This window comes from Lissotriton vulgaris, chromosome 2_2 (genome assembly GCF_964263255.1).
Source record: "Lissotriton vulgaris chromosome 2_2, aLisVul1.2, whole genome shotgun sequence".
NCBI lineage: Eukaryota > Metazoa > Chordata > Amphibia > Caudata > Salamandridae > Lissotriton > Lissotriton vulgaris.
The window spans coordinates 108989981-109005409 of record NC_141688.1 but is presented as its reverse complement, the minus strand read 5'-3'; the positions used below and the strand labels follow the sequence as shown (position 1 = coordinate 109005409).

Genomic DNA, 15429 nt, shown 5'->3' with positions numbered 1-15429 from the left:
CATCTGGGACCAGGGACTATTCACCTACTCTATCGGGGTTGCCGGACACCAGAGTGTCCCCGATAGATGACCTGGTTGCCTTTCAGGACGTCCTGTTGAGGGGCGCGGCGAAGCTAGGCATTACACTGACAGTGCCTACTCCGAAGACGTCCGTCATTTTCGAGACTCTGCATCAGAGGCACATGTCTCGTCCCCTTCTGCCCTTGGTGCCGGGCCTGGAAGAACCGGCTATGGCGCTGTTTCTCACCCCGGCGGTGACGAGAGCGGCCCCGTCCAGACTACTGAAGAAGTACCGGGCTCCTGACTCGGATCCGGCCTTTTTGAGAGCGGAGCCTCCGCCTGACTCCGTCATCGTCACGGCGGCCCGCAAGCAGCATGCCACCACTCCGACCTCCACGGTTCCCCCGGACAAGGAATCTCGGTGGATGGACTCGGCGGGGCGAAAAATCTGTGGGACTTCCGCGACATCCATGAAAGCGGCGAGTGCCACGGCTCTGTTGGGGCGTTACGACCGCGCCCTCTGGGACTCCCTCGAGCGCTTTGCGGAGCATTTACCTCGGGAGCAGCGTGAAGACTTCATGGAAGTCCTGAGTGAGGGGATGCTGGTGGCCAACCAGATAATCAGCGCGGCTGCGGACTCTTCCCTGTTGGCTGCTCACGGGTTCTGCCACGGGATCAACCAACGGCGCCACGCATGGCTCCGGCTGACGTCCCTGAAACCGGACGCACAGCAGAGGGTGGCCAATCTGCCGTTTTCCGGGGAGACCCTCTTCGGGAAGCACGCAGATGATGAAATGGCCCGCATGAAGGCGGAGGCTGAAACGCTGACGGCTGTGGGCCTGGAAAAGCCCAAGGAGACCAAGAAGCAGTACCCCCCTTTCCAACGACGGTTCGGAGGACAAGGCCGAGGACGGGGACAGGCTTCGGGGCACTCGCAACAGCAGCAGCCGTTCCGTAAGCCGTTCCAGAAGCGGCAGAAGGGCAGAGGAGGCCAGCAATCGGCTCCGGCGCCCAAGGGCCAGGCGGGGTCTAGGCCCTAGGAACTTACTTCCCCCGGATCCGTTACCCACTCCGGTAGGGGGAAGCATCCAACTTTTTCTGGCAGAGTGGAGAAAAATTACTCAGGACAAGTGGGTGCTGAATATTGTTTGCAATGGATACAGTCTTCGGTTCACCAGCCCTCCTCCAGCGATTTCCCCCGGTCAGCTCGCAGTTTCAGCTGCGCGAGCTTCAGGCGGAAGCGGATATCCTGTTAATGAAAAGGGCGATAGAAGACGTGCCTCTGTCTCAGAGAGGAAGAGATCTGTACTCCCGGTTCTTTCTGGTTCGCAAGAAGGACAAGAACGAGTTCAGGCCCATTCTGGATTTGCGACAGGCAAACAAGTGGATTCGCAGAGAAAAGTTCCGCATGCTGTCGTTGCACCAGATCTACCCTCAGTTGCAACAGGGAGACTGGCTTTGCGCTATAGACCTACAGGATGCTTACTTCCATGTGCCCATTGCACACAAACACAGGAAGTTCCTGCGGTTCCAAGTCGGCACCAATCACTATCAATACACAGTACTCCCATTCGGACTGAAGTCTGCGCCAAGGACATTCTCGAAGTGCATGGCGGTGGTAGCGGCACACCTGAGGAAGAACAAGGTGTTCGTCTACCCTTACTTGGACGACTGGCTGATCAAGGCATCCTCCTTCTCGGAAGCGCGAGCACACTTCCAGAAGACGTGCGTTCTCTTGAACAAGCTGGGGTTGCACATCAACATGGCCAAGTCTGTCCCGACTCCGGTTCAATGCATACGGTACTTGGGAGCCTCCATCAATATGCTGTCAGCAAGCGTGTCTCCTTCGGAAGAGCGACGATTATCACTCCTTCGGAAGGCTCAGGCTCTTATGACGACTCCATCTACAACAGTGAGGACGGTGTCTTCTCTACTGGGATCGATGGCCTCTTGTATCTTCCTGACGCCACACGCACGGCTGCACATGAGACCGTTGCAGGAGTGCTTGGAGGACCAGTGGGATCAGAGGAAAGGATCTTGGGACGACAAGATTCGCCTATCGCTGCATGCTCTTCAGTCCCTGAAGTGGTGGTGTTCGGCGGAGAATCTCCTCAGGGGGGTTCCCTTTCACAAGGACATTCCCACGCAGACTGTCGTGACGGATGCGTCTCTTCTGGGATGGGGAGCGCACTCCGGGACTCTGCAGATTCAAGGCACGTGGTCACCGATGGAGGCCACGTATCACATCAATTTCCTGGAACTTGGCGCTGAAGGCCTTTCTTCCGTCCTTCCGGACCAACTCTCTGCTTGTACAGACGGACAATACCACCACGATGTATTACCTCAACAAGCAGGGGGGGTCGAGATCACGCACTCTGTCACAGGAGGCGCAGACGATCTGGCACTGGCTCCTGGCCAGAGGACTGACGATAACGGCCACCCATCTACCAGGTGTGCAGAATGTTCAGGCAGACGCACTGAGCAGACTGCTTCAGGAAAACCACGAATGGGTCATAAACGACGAAGTACTAGGAGAAGTCTTCGCAAGGTGGGGAACTCCAGACATAGATTTGTTCGCCACCGCCGAAAACAGCAAGTGCAGAGACTTCGCCTCCAGGTACTTCCAGCAAGGGACGCTGGGGAATGCGTTATGGATCGACTGGGCGAACAACTTTCTGTACGCCTTTCCTCCCATTCCCCTGATTCCGGCGGTGCTCATCAAGCTGGCCCGGTCCAGGGCTCGGATAATACTCATCGCCCCGGAGTGGCCCAGGCAGTGGTGGTTCACGGACCTACTTCACCGGTCTCTCCTTCCTCACATTCGGTTGCCGTGCAGGCCGGACCTTCTCACGAAGTTCGGGGGACGGATGTTACACCCCAACCTCTCGTCTTTGAGTTTGGCGGCATGGCTCCTGAGATAGTGCAGTATGGCCATCTTAATCTGCCCGATGATTGCATGGACATTCTGAAGGAGTCCAAGAGACCTTCCACTAGGACTTCATATGCTTACAAGTGGAAGAGGTTTTGTATTTGGTGCCAGTCTAAGAACTATGATCCTACGACCTGTAAGGAGGATGTTATCCTTCCTTACCTTTTACATTTGGCGCAGTCTGGCCTTAATGTGCATTCCATTAAGGTTCATCTGGCTGCATTGACTGCCTACAGGAAATGCCCTTCACAGACTTCCTTTTTCCAGATCCCTGTGATCAAAGATTTTCTGGAAGGATTGAAGAAAGTATTCCCTCCTGTCAGGCTTCCCTCGCCTTCATGGGAATTGAATGTGGTGCTGTCCAGATTGATGAAGGAACCTTTTGAACCTATTCATAAGGCTTCGTTGCAGCACCTGTCCTGGAAGGCGGCGTTCCTCGTGGCCATTACATCGGCCCGCAGGGTGAGTGAAATTCAGGCGTTGTGTTGTAATGAACCTTATACTGTATTTCATGCGGCTAAGGTTGTTATGCGTACTCACCCTAAATTTCTTCCCAAGGTTATTTCTGATTTTCATGTCAACCAGACTATAACTTTACCTACGTTCTTTCAGAACCCTTCATCCCCAGCGGAGAGGTCTCTCCATTCTCTGGATGTTAGGAGGGTGTTGGAATTTTATCTGGATAAAACCAAAGATATTCGTAGGTCTGATCAGTTGTTTATCAATTATGGATCGGTCAGGACAGGTCTTGCGACCTCTAAGCAGTCCATCTCTAGGTGGATTGTGTCCTGCATACAATTGTGTTATCAGAAGGCTAATAAGACCCTAGGAGGTAAGCCTAAGGCTCATTCCACCAGGGGCAAAGCTGACACGACGGCTCTGCTCCGTAACGTGCCGATTGCTGAAATCTGCAAGGCAGCCACTTGGAAGTCGGTTCATACCTTTGCTAAGCATTACTGCCTGGACACTGACGCCAGGGCAGACGCTCAGGTTGGGCAGGCTTCGCTGCGGAATTTGTTCGCACAGTAGTGGCATTATGTATTTACTCTCCACCGCCGCTTAGTTGTGGGGATGGGCTTGCCATTCTATTCACTAGATTATGACTATACACAGAGATCCCCTACTACAGAAGGAGTAGTTTCTGTCCTGTAACTCCAGTTCTGTAGTAGGGGTATCTCTGTTATAGTCATAAGCGCCCTCCCTCCTCCCCGGTGGAGAATTCTTCATGTAAACAATGCTGCAGGTCTGGCATTTTATACGCCTTCAAAAAGAACTGAAAGTAAGTTGGACCTGGTATGCATTCTGGGATACTGGGAGAAGTCTGGAAAGTTCTCTTAAAGGCACAGTATCCTATTTAAGCCACATAATGGCAGCCAATGGGGCTTGTCTGTCCCTACCTTCCTCTCTATCATTCCTGAGTCTTTGACTGGGGGAGGCAGGTTTCTCTATGGTAGAAACTAGCAGGCTGGGCTGTGTGTGGTGAATTTTGGTGGAATTTCTAGTTGAAGTACTGGACAGTGTAGCCTGTGGATATAGGCTGCATTATTTGTCTTTAAATTCTCTCTTAAGTGTCTTTGCAGTTTCTGCATTATTTTGACAACTTAAGAGATTATTTTTGATTGCCGGGGTCCACGCACATGGGCGGGACTATTCACTAGATTATGACTATAACAGAGATACCCCTACTACAGAACTGGAGTTACAGGACAGAAACTACTCCTTATCAGCCCATACCAGGGAGGATTCAGGAAAAACACTTCCACACTCGACCAAGTGTTTAGATTCCAACTCATCACATGGAAGACCGTATCAATGGAGGGTGGCAGCCTCTATTTGATATTCGTGGACCTGAAAACTGCTTTTGATCTTGTCCCTAGACCCAAATTGTGGGGGGTTTTAAGAGATATGGGGATCCCTTCCTATCTACTAGAAATCTTGATTAAGTAGCATGCTGACACCTATGCTAAAGTTAGATGTGGAAGGGGAGGAGAATTGACTAGTAGACTCTCAGTCGGCAGAGGTGTAAGGCAGGGCTGTGTGCTTGCCCCGACCCTGTTTTGCCTCTTTGTCAATGCATTGATCCCGTTCTTGGCCGAGGTAGTAAACAACGATGCTCCGAAGTTAGCTAACACCAAGGTGGCAGCATTGATGTTTGCTGACGATACCCTCCTCCTATCAAAGACACCAATGGGTATCCAGAGGCTACTGGATAGTTTCGCCTCATTCTGTAACACTAGGGGTTTGGCGATCAATACCACCAAAACCAAATTTATGATAGTCAACCCTCCCAAGACAACTCGCCCCAACCCACAATTGAAGGGCACCTGTCTGGAAAGGGTGACTGTGTTTGAATATCTTGGTGTCACCCTTTCAGAAGATATGCAGTCGGCGCCCCAAATATCTAAAGCCAAGCTAAGCTTTCCCAGATTGCCGGGAGTATAGCCAGACTAGTCAGGGAATCACCTTTTAAACCCATTGGTCCCGCTCTTGAAATGTACAGGGCTCAAGCGTGTGGTGCAACTTTGTATGGGGCAGAATTATGGGGGCATTCCTCGCCTGCTACCTTATTTGCAGTAGAGAATAGATTTTTAAGACAAATAATGGGTCTCCCGGCAAGCACCCCGCTAATCCTTTTACAATTAGACATGGGTCTTTTGCCGATTGAGGATGAGATTGCCCTAAACCACTGACGTTTTGGCGAAGACTCTGGCCAACTCCCGAATTAGTAAAGCACATCTCCTTCAGCAACTCCACCGGACTCCATGGACTGACCACATCTGCATTCACTTCAGCAAAACCACGACCCACCACCACCCGCAACAGGTTCCTTGCAGGAGCTGGAACAAGATCACCGCCGAGCAGCTCACCACCTCCCTCCGCCAGAACCCTCCCGCCAGCACAACGGACCCCAATGAAGCAGCCAGCAACCTCACACAGTGGCTCACTGTAGGAACTGGGGTCACCAGTTCCCCAGAGGTAGCCTGGCACGAGCAGGTAGGCACCCGAAAGCTTAGGTGTTAAGTGACTACACAGCACACACCCACAGAGACAATAAAAGGCACGCAATGACTGACGCCACTCCAGTGTGTTTGATTAAAAATCAAATAACTTTTATATAAGATTAAGGTTCAGGAGTGGAAAATCACAGTATCAATTACTCATCAAAGCATTTCATAAGAGGGGAGTAAAGGGAGCAGTTCAATATCCAATTTAACATGTCGCAACAACATTCCATTAGAGAATTAGCATTTCATTAGTTAACAATGAACATTGCATGAAAGAATTAGCATGGACAACCAGCTCATCAGGCAAGGATGAGCAAATCCTGTAGCAAGTGTCCACAGGTCTTCAGGTAAGTAACCTGTTCAGTAGGTAATGCAATTACCCTCTCACCAAGCAAGGGTGAACTTTACATAAAACTCGTTAGCAGGAAGAAGCAGTGCATTAAATGAAGTTAAAACATTTCATTAAATGTAAAACATTTCATTAGCCCGTAGTAGGCAGTACCTTAGATAACTGTAGACCGGGAGTCACCAACTTCCTTTGCTGCCTAAACACCTTAGGGAAAATCAGCCAGCCTCTCATGAGGCAAAAGAACAGTTCAGTAAACATTTTCAGAGCATTTCATCAAGTAGAGCTCAGCACTTTCTTATTAACTACGCATAACCATTTCATTAAGGTAACAAGGGGTTACTTTTTGTTGGCTAACCGTAGGAACATTTCAGTATCCACCTTAGCATGGATAACCATTACCCTGCAGGAGTAAACAGGTCATGGAAGGTAAAACATTTCCTCAATCAGAGGGAACACCCCATAAGGTAAACCTGACCATTTCATCATCAATACAGGGCATTTCCATAGTCATTTCCCTGCAGGAGTAAAGGGCGTAATTCCTTAAGTCAACTCAGCATACCGCCACAACCCTATCAGGGAAGAAATGACATTTCTTGACACACAGTAAACATGTCAGTAGGTCAGAATCAACATTTCGGTGCCTACACTAAGCAGGCATAAACATTTCCGCGCCCAAGAGTAACCCTGCTGGTAGGTAGAAGTTAGAACACTGGGGCAGGGAGAACCGTCAGTTCAACATAGGCAAACCATCCCATAAGCATGGGGAAAATACTTAATTAATTGGACTATATTAGCCAGGCATCTCATAACAGCCCCTAACCAGGGAAGAATAAGCATCTCATTATCCTAGAATAAGCCATGTGCCAGGGATAAACACTTTATGGCGTACTGAGGGCATTCAGGATATGCAGCATCAACATTTCATTGACCAAGAGTAAACCTCTTATTAGATTAGCAGAACCCTTTCATTACATGTAGCACAGTTAATTAGCGGAGGTGAAACCTTTCAGTAGGTATAAGCATTTCCTGGATCAGGACTACACATTCCCTTAGGCAAAGAGAGCCAAGCATTTGTTGAAAATATGCATTTCTTTAAACATATAAAACTTGGCTTGTGCATAAAAACATTTCCTCGACTTTGCATTCGGCAGAGGGACTTCATGCAGCAATGAATAACCTAGGCATCAGGTAAGCTTACACATCAGGCAAAACCCAAACATTCCCTAATAAGGATTAACCCTGTCAGCAGGTGAGAGTAAAACGTTTCAGCAAGCAGCCTTTCATTAGGAAATTACCACCATTCCATTACTCAGCACCACAGATTTAATAAGGCCCCAATAAGCCCTGCATCAGGCTGAAAATGAGCATTTCATTAATCACCATAACAAGCCATGCATAAGGCTACAGTAACTGGCATTCCACAGTACCCCAGGCAGGGGTTAACATTTTACCAAGTGAGGCCCTCACGGTGTGTTTAGGGGCCCTGGCCCTGGTCAGGGCATTCTCTGGGGCTAACTAGGGCCAACGAGGACCAGTCACCAGTTTTCCCCAGGGAGGGGCGAACTCAGGGCCTCCTGGGATCTTTCGCCCTCCTCCCTGGGGGTTTGCTGACTCTTCGCCGTTAATCCGGGCCAACGGGGCCCAACAACAGTCTGCCCCGGGGCAGGGGCGAACTCGGGCCTTCTCCGGCCTTCCACCCACCTCCCCGGGGTTTACCTTCTTCCCTTCGGCCTCTCGGGCCCTTGCGTATGCTCAGGGTGCTGGGGGAAGGGCTCTGGCTCCTCTCAAAGCCCTCTAGTGAGGTCCGGCGTTGTTTGTGGCAGGAAGGGGCTCCGCTGCCCTTCCTCGGTGGATGCAGGCTGTTCCCGGGCCTTCTGGAGTGCCCACGTCCCGGGAACCAATCGAGATACGGCTCCGGAGGGGGCTTGGCCACGTGGCCAATCACTGCGCGGCGGGGGCGTGGCTTGACGCGCCCCCGACACGTGAGGCCGGCAGAGCGGCTTCCCCGGCTTCAGGCCTCGTCGGGCCTTCCACGGCCTGACTGGAATTTCGCGGCGGTCCCTACTTTTCACCAGGAGTCGATAGACTTGAAAAATGGAGAGAAAAAAAATCTCAAAAACTCTGTCTAAAAGTGACTGGGGGTACTTGCTCTTCCTGGATCTGCGCTTTTTCGCCTGGAGAAATAAAGAACTGACGTCAGCGCCCGAGGGCGGCATCTAATCAGCTGCTGTGACGTCATCCCGATGACAACAACGGATGCGGAGCCGCACGACGTCACCTTCCGAGACGTAGGGGTACTGCTGATGAAAACTTTCCGGATCCAGTCTGACACCTGGGGTTAATTCTAAGGTAAGGAACCTATCACTAACTAATGTTTTCTTACAGATATATCATTCCCGAAGGTAAGTAACTTGTGTTCTAGGCCTAAAACCTCCTTTTTCATACAAAGAGGTCACCCTTAGGGTATGCCCTAACAACAGCCCGTAAGGCAGGGTGCAGTGTATTTAAAAAGTTGTACATGTACTTTTAAGTTTTATATGTCCTGTTAGGTAAAAACTCTTAAATTCGTTTTTCACTACTGAAGGATAACCTCTCCCATAGGATAACATTGGGTTGCTTTTTTACATTTAATAAGTGATAACTTTCAGTTGGGGGCTGGTAGGAATATCGGGGTTGGTATCTCAAGAATTGTAATTTAAAACACTCTTTAATGGTAAAGTCGGAATTTTTGTGACAATTCTGAAAATGCCACTTTTAGAAAGTTGGCTTTTTCTTGTCCTAGTGCCTGTATCATGGGTCACAAGAATAGGTGTAGCTGGCAGTTCGACTTTTTATATTGCTCCAAGACAGAGAGACACAGGTGAAATAGAGTTTGGCAGGATAGGCCATCTCTGACTTGACGGGGAGGCGAGCTGTAAACTACCACACTTTCACATCATAAGGGCTCTACCTTAGCACACATCATGAAGAAATTGACCCTAGTCAATCGTGCCCCAGACAAGCTGGGGCTAGGGCAGGGAGGCAGGAAATTCCTGATACATCTAGGTGTGGAAACCTCCACAACCTTTTCCTACTTGAAAGCTGGCACAAGGTATAAATATTGGACACTCGGAGTCAACTCTTCAGTACACTTCTGGACCTGTGGAAGAATCTGAAGCACCGCAAGAAGGACTGCTGCTCTGCTGACTGAGTGAAAAGGACTGGACCTGCATCTTGAACTAGGACCACCAGAGAGACTCCAAGGGTTAGTTAGCTGGCCACCTGAGCAGAGCCTCAGGGACAGAAAAGGCTTACATTTGTCTGCTGTGAGTCTTTTCCCCCCAGTTGTACCACTCTAGTCCTGGACACTTGGAAGTGAGCCTAAGGTTTCTCTGCCAGCCCATCTGTGGTCTCTCAGGCAGAGCTAGACGCAGCACATCTCCTTGCAGCTCCACAACGGAACTGGAGCTGAGCAACACATCCCCAACACAGGAACCAGTAGCTCTTCAAAACTGCCACAGCGCGACGCATCCTCGATGCAGGACCTTGAATCGCAGCCCTACAACTCCCATGTACCACCGCTGCATAAACCATCCTTGCCGCATCGCAGGCCGGCAGCTCCCCGGAATCGCTGCTGCGCAATGCATTCTCAGTGTAGGACCCCACATCGCAGCCTGCAGCCCATTGCAACCGTCACAGTGCAACACATCATCTATGTGGGATCTTGCAGCGCTCAACAACCTAGATTTAAAGGTACTTTGTTCAACAGGCATAACTTGATCCTTGCATCTGACCCACGCTCCATTGCAGTCAACTTGAACTTGCGACTTTGTGCTGGTCTAGCAAAAAACAAACAACAATATTTATTGAGGAGGGCAAATATACATGTATGTGCAAGACATTACAAGGAAAGGAAGGCGGGAGACTTGAGGTTCGTTGTAGAATGTGCCCATGGCATATAATTAAAATAAGGAGAAATAATACATAACAGTTGTATCAGCACTGTGGGCAAACAATGCGAAGACAACCACAAAAAACGTTATGCACTAATGTGCTCTTGACACATGAAGGTGACAGCGCAAGTGACAAGTTTGAGAGAACAGTGGAAGGCGCAATGTGAGAAAGTGACTGATATGTACAAGAAAATATGGTTCACAATGGATTATTTACAGTAGTTGGCCTTAGTTTCAAATACATTTTGTGTGAACCATAATTGAATTTGTACCGCGAATTTGCGCCGGGACTAGATAACCACTGTTGGCATTTTGTGTGTCTAGGCACTATTTTCACTTAAATCTTTGAAATTGCATATCTTCGGTTCTCCTGATTGGATTATTGTTGTTTTGGTCTCAAATAATTAATTACATTTTACCCTTTTTTTTGTAATGTGTGTGGGGTTTTTCTTGTGTTGTGTTTTCGCTTTATTACTGCTTCAAGCGTGCATAAATACTTCCCACATTGCTTCTAAGTTAAGCCTAACTACTTTTGTGCTAAGCTAATGGAGTGTTAATCACAGTAGGGTTTCACCCCTTAACTAATAACCCACTTTCCTACACTGCCGGAGAGCAAGACTGGTTTTCTTGATCCACTCAATAATTTAGAAATCTTTTTATTATGAATTGTTTCATTCATGAGCATGTTTGTTGCTATAGCATTTTATTCAGTCTCCTAGGGGATTATTGAGTTGCCCTAGTGCAAATTAATTTCTACTACATCATAGTGCTGTGAAGTGCATCGTGCAAAGTCTATGGATATTTTACTTTACGTTCTCCCTATTTCTCTAATGCTGATGCAGGGCTCGACAAATCCATTCGACCGCTCGCATTTGCGAGGTAAATTTAATGAGGTAGAGCTATTTTTAGGTCCTACTCGCCCTTTCTGGCGAGTAGGAAAACATACTAACTTTTGTCCTCTGTCTTTGAAAAAAGAGCACTACATGATAGAGACAACAATAAAGAATCCTACGTCAGCTGTAGTTTCCTACTGCCATCACAGGGCTCGAAAAATCTGAAAAATGGTACTAGTCCTGCAGGTCTAGTACCTTGAAAAATATCCTCGACCTAACAGTAACCTACTTGACCTCCGTCTCTGAAAGCGGAGCAAATGTGACAAGATAACAAGATTTAAAGGTTATTGTTCACAAAGCAAATGAGCAATAAAGATGCCTTTAAAGCAGGACTAGTACAATTGTTCAGATTTTTCGAGCCCTGTGATGGCAGCAGGAAAGTACAGCTGACATAGGATTCCTTTTTGTTGTCTCTATCATATAGTTCTCTTTTGTTACTTAAATTCCTTCCCCCAGGACAGGCAACTCATTCACAGCATTATTTCCCAACCCTGCATGAAGTATGCCATCTTTTAGATTGAGCATTCAGCTTCTGTTGTACACAAGGGATGCATTGTTACAACCAAGGGATGCATTGTTACTTGTGGTGGAGTGATGGTTCTGTACTGCTTCACCTTTACTCTAATAACACTGGTTTGACTTCAGTACAAAGCAAAAAGTATAATTTAGCACTTGACAAGTCAAATGTTAGTGCATCACTTAACATGATGCATAGTTCATGCCACAATTACTGCCCTTTATCATTTTATAGTGTGTTTATTGTGCTCTGTGTTTTGGTCAGTTAACATTTTTCTTCTCTTTCTCGTTAGGTTATTTGTGGACAGAACTGTACTTTTGTCATTCAGGCGAATGGAACAGTATTGGCTTGTGGGGAAGGAAGCTATGGTCGGCTGGGACAAGGAAACTCAGATGACCTTCATGTGTTAACAGTCATCTCTGCTTTGCAAGGTATCCTAAGTTTTAAAAGTCGATGAAACAGTATGGATATATTATGTGTTTAATATTTTTGATTGCACAGAAAGCCAGTATTTCCCAGGATGATGGACGGAATGCTGCACAATAGCAAAACATTCACCCGCAGTCATGGATGTGGGTTTAATCCATTGTTAATTTGCTCACCAAGCCACCCCAGTTCAGACATGGCCATATGCAGATCAGTCTTGACCCTGTGCCTCACGGGAACTGTTCAGCCCGAACTGCCAAGCCATGTCTTCCCTGGACCGGAATCAAGCATCCTAGGACCGGTTTCTGGCTATCAGTCGTCTTCAGCCAGGATAGCTTGACTCCAGTGGCTTAGTGAGCACGGGACCCATGTCTGGGCATACCTTCCCACATAGGGTGAACAGCAAAACACACAAGATGATGGACGGAATGCTGCACAATGGGAAAACATTCACCCCCAGTCACGGATCTGGGTTTAATCCATCGTTATTTTGCTCACCAAGCCACCCCAGTTCAGACATGGCCAAATGCAAATCTGTCTTGACCCTGTGCCTCATGGGAACAGTCCATCCCTAACTGCTAAGCCATGTCTTCCCTGGACCAGAATCAAGCATCCTAGAACCGGTTTCTGGCTATCAGCCGTCTTCAGCCAGGATAGCTTGACTCCAGTGGCTTAGTGAGCACGGGCCCATGTCTGGGCATACCCTTCCCACATAGGGTAAACAGCAAAACACACAAGATGATGGACGGAATGCTGCACAATGGCAAAACATTCACCCCCAGTCACGGATCTGTTCCCATGAGGCACAGGGTCAAGACTGATTTGCAAACCCTTTTAGCGTATGCTGAAGACATGTTCTTATACTTTTGAAGGAATACGAAAAATATAATTTATGTCAGTCTGCATCATTTCATTGATTTCTTGATTATTTGCTAATCGGGCATTTACATTCTTAGCATTTTTCTTAGTCGGTATACACAAGGTGCAAGTAGAAACACATAGGGAACAAAGCATACATAGGCAACAAGTGAAAAGAATAGCAACAAATATACATAGAGCTGACAGTAATTTCCAGCCCCATACATTAAACATATTCCATAGCCATCCATTCAAAGTCCATGCCCCTGAATCTTGGTGTATTTCAGTGACTATTTTGTGCATCTTGAAAATTGCATCAAAAACAGAAGGGGCGTGGTCAGGGATGTAAATGCAACAGCTACTCCCAATGATGCGACATGCTCCACCACGGTCTGCCAGGATGACGTTGAGGACCACTCTATTTTGGAGAGTCACAATTCTCGCAATTTGTAGTTCTTCTTTGTAGTTCTTCTGTGATATTTCCAAGCACCATTGCTGTCTGATTGGTTACAGCCTCTACAACACATGTCAAACGTCTGATTCTTCTGCTGTTTAAGGCCGCACCAACAAAGAAGAATAGTCCCAAGTTAAAGTCAATGTACTGCTGCAGTGTAGTATCAGTTTGATTCACCTCATCATTATTTATTGTCCTCTTGAAACAGCTCTGAGAAATGTCATTATACAGTTTATAGTCTTTATGGTAGGATGCACAGGTGGAAGCAAAAAGGACATGTAGCAGCTACCTGACCAACCAATAGGTAGATGATGATAACCTTTACTTCTGCAATTGAAATAAGTATTATGTGAGGACAAAAAGTTGCTATTGGTTATTCCAGTAATATTAAACAGTAAAGTTCAGTCACTTTTTTCCACAGGTATACTGCCAGTACTGCTCACACAGAGATCTGCTTGAGCTCTAGTGACAGCAATAACAGGAGGCCCATTTCCTTTGGTTGTTCGAGTGTTAGGGAAAACATAGCGCGCAGAGGAATTTCCTCGAAGATACTCCCCAATTTCCTATACAGTTCCATTAGCTTGTGGATCTCCTTCCTCATCAGGGTAAGAACCCCTATTCAATTGAGCGTTTAGTCCTCCTACATCAGCATAAGTAATGTTAGCAACTTCAGAAGCCCACAACAATGCAAACCAGGCTCTGCAGGAGCCATTATGTGGAAACGGCAAGGGAATAAAAGGCGTTCCTCCCTTTTTCTGATGAGCTGGCATCATTCCACACACTCAATAGTTGGTAACATTTGTAGCATTGTGTGTATTGTACAACATCTGAATGAAAGGTTTATTGGGGTAGGACATTCTGTGCTTTTGCTCATGATAAGGAAGAGTGAAGTAATGATGTTTAATGGGGACAGGAGTAGTAGCAGTCCGTAGATTACAGACAGGGGCTACTTCCTCTACAATCCATGTTATTGCAGCAATCATAACAACAGTCAAAGTGAGTCCAGTAACAATCATTGTTCTTTTGCTACAAACTCTTGTAGAAGTTGGTTTCTTCTCCTTAGGTATATTCATTTTGTCGATAAACAACAAAACAGATGGTGCCCTAAGGTCCTGGGCAGACATTGAGGTGAGCAGTCACTAAAAGGCTACCCCTTTGTAGTCAAGCTTTAACCACCCAGGGCAGTGGCTCAAGCAGTCTTTTTCAACGATGAAGTGTCTTTCTTCCTGGATCGCAGCTATCTGGATGTACCAGGAATCATATGGTCCAGGAAGACTTCTTCTGATCCTTCAGGTGACACCGCTTGCCCTTTCTCGGTGACCAAGATGTTGCGGTGATCTGCCAATGCAGCTGGGCTCACTAGGTCTCACAACACCTTCCGGCAGTGTGTCGCATGGACTCAGTTCTTTTGGTTTGTCACTCAAACTGCAGTCCTGGTAGCCAGCAGCACTTGCTCAGGGCCTCACCATCTCGGTGCTAGGAAGCTGGCTCTCTGGAAGGACTTTATAACCACAAAGTCACCAGGGCGCAAACAGTGACCCTCACCTTGCGACCTGAACCTGATGATAAATAGAAGACAAACTGTCAGTCAACTGAGACAAATAATCATTCATCTATGCATAGGGTACATCATGTATAGGGTGTGGCTTAGGAATCCCCCAAATATTCATTGGCCTTTCAAAAACCACCTCATACAGTGTGAGGCCAGATCGTGTATATGGTATCGATCTGATGGATAGCAATGCTAAAGGCAGTGCATTAGGCCATTTCAAAGATGTGGAAGCCTGTATCTTAGCCAATTTCAATTTGAGGGTAGAGTTGCAACGTTCCACTAGTCCTGCTGATTGTGGGTGAAAAGCAGCATGACATTTCTGCTTAGTTCCCAACCATTTCATGAGATACTCAACAACTTGCCCAATAAAATGGGGTCTGTTGTCACTCCACAAAACTCGACAAATGCCAAATCGGGAAAGAACTCCTTTAGGAGCACGTTTGCTATAGTAAGAGCTGTATTATCTTTCGTAGCGTATGACTCCACCCATTTACTAAAGGCACAAACCACTACC

The 15429-nt window shown here is 47.5% G+C and overlaps 1 protein-coding gene and 1 pseudogene across 9 annotated transcripts in view; one reads left to right on the top strand and one right to left on the bottom strand.

Annotated features, from left to right (window-relative positions):
* Window positions 1-15429, top strand: part of HERC1 (HECT and RLD domain containing E3 ubiquitin protein ligase family member 1) — a 2101515-nt gene that overhangs the window by 1777895 nt on the left and 308191 nt on the right. For all 9 annotated transcript variants that reach the window (XM_086959402.1, XM_086959399.1, XM_086959397.1 and 6 more), the window contains exon 64: window positions 11918-12056. In XM_086959402.1, the coding sequence (XP_086815528.1) occupies window positions 11918-12056 (139 nt within the window). The remainder of the gene's footprint in view (window positions 1-11917; window positions 12057-15429) is intronic.
* On the bottom strand, window positions 12910-14436 carry LOC147729107 (uncharacterized; annotated as a pseudogene).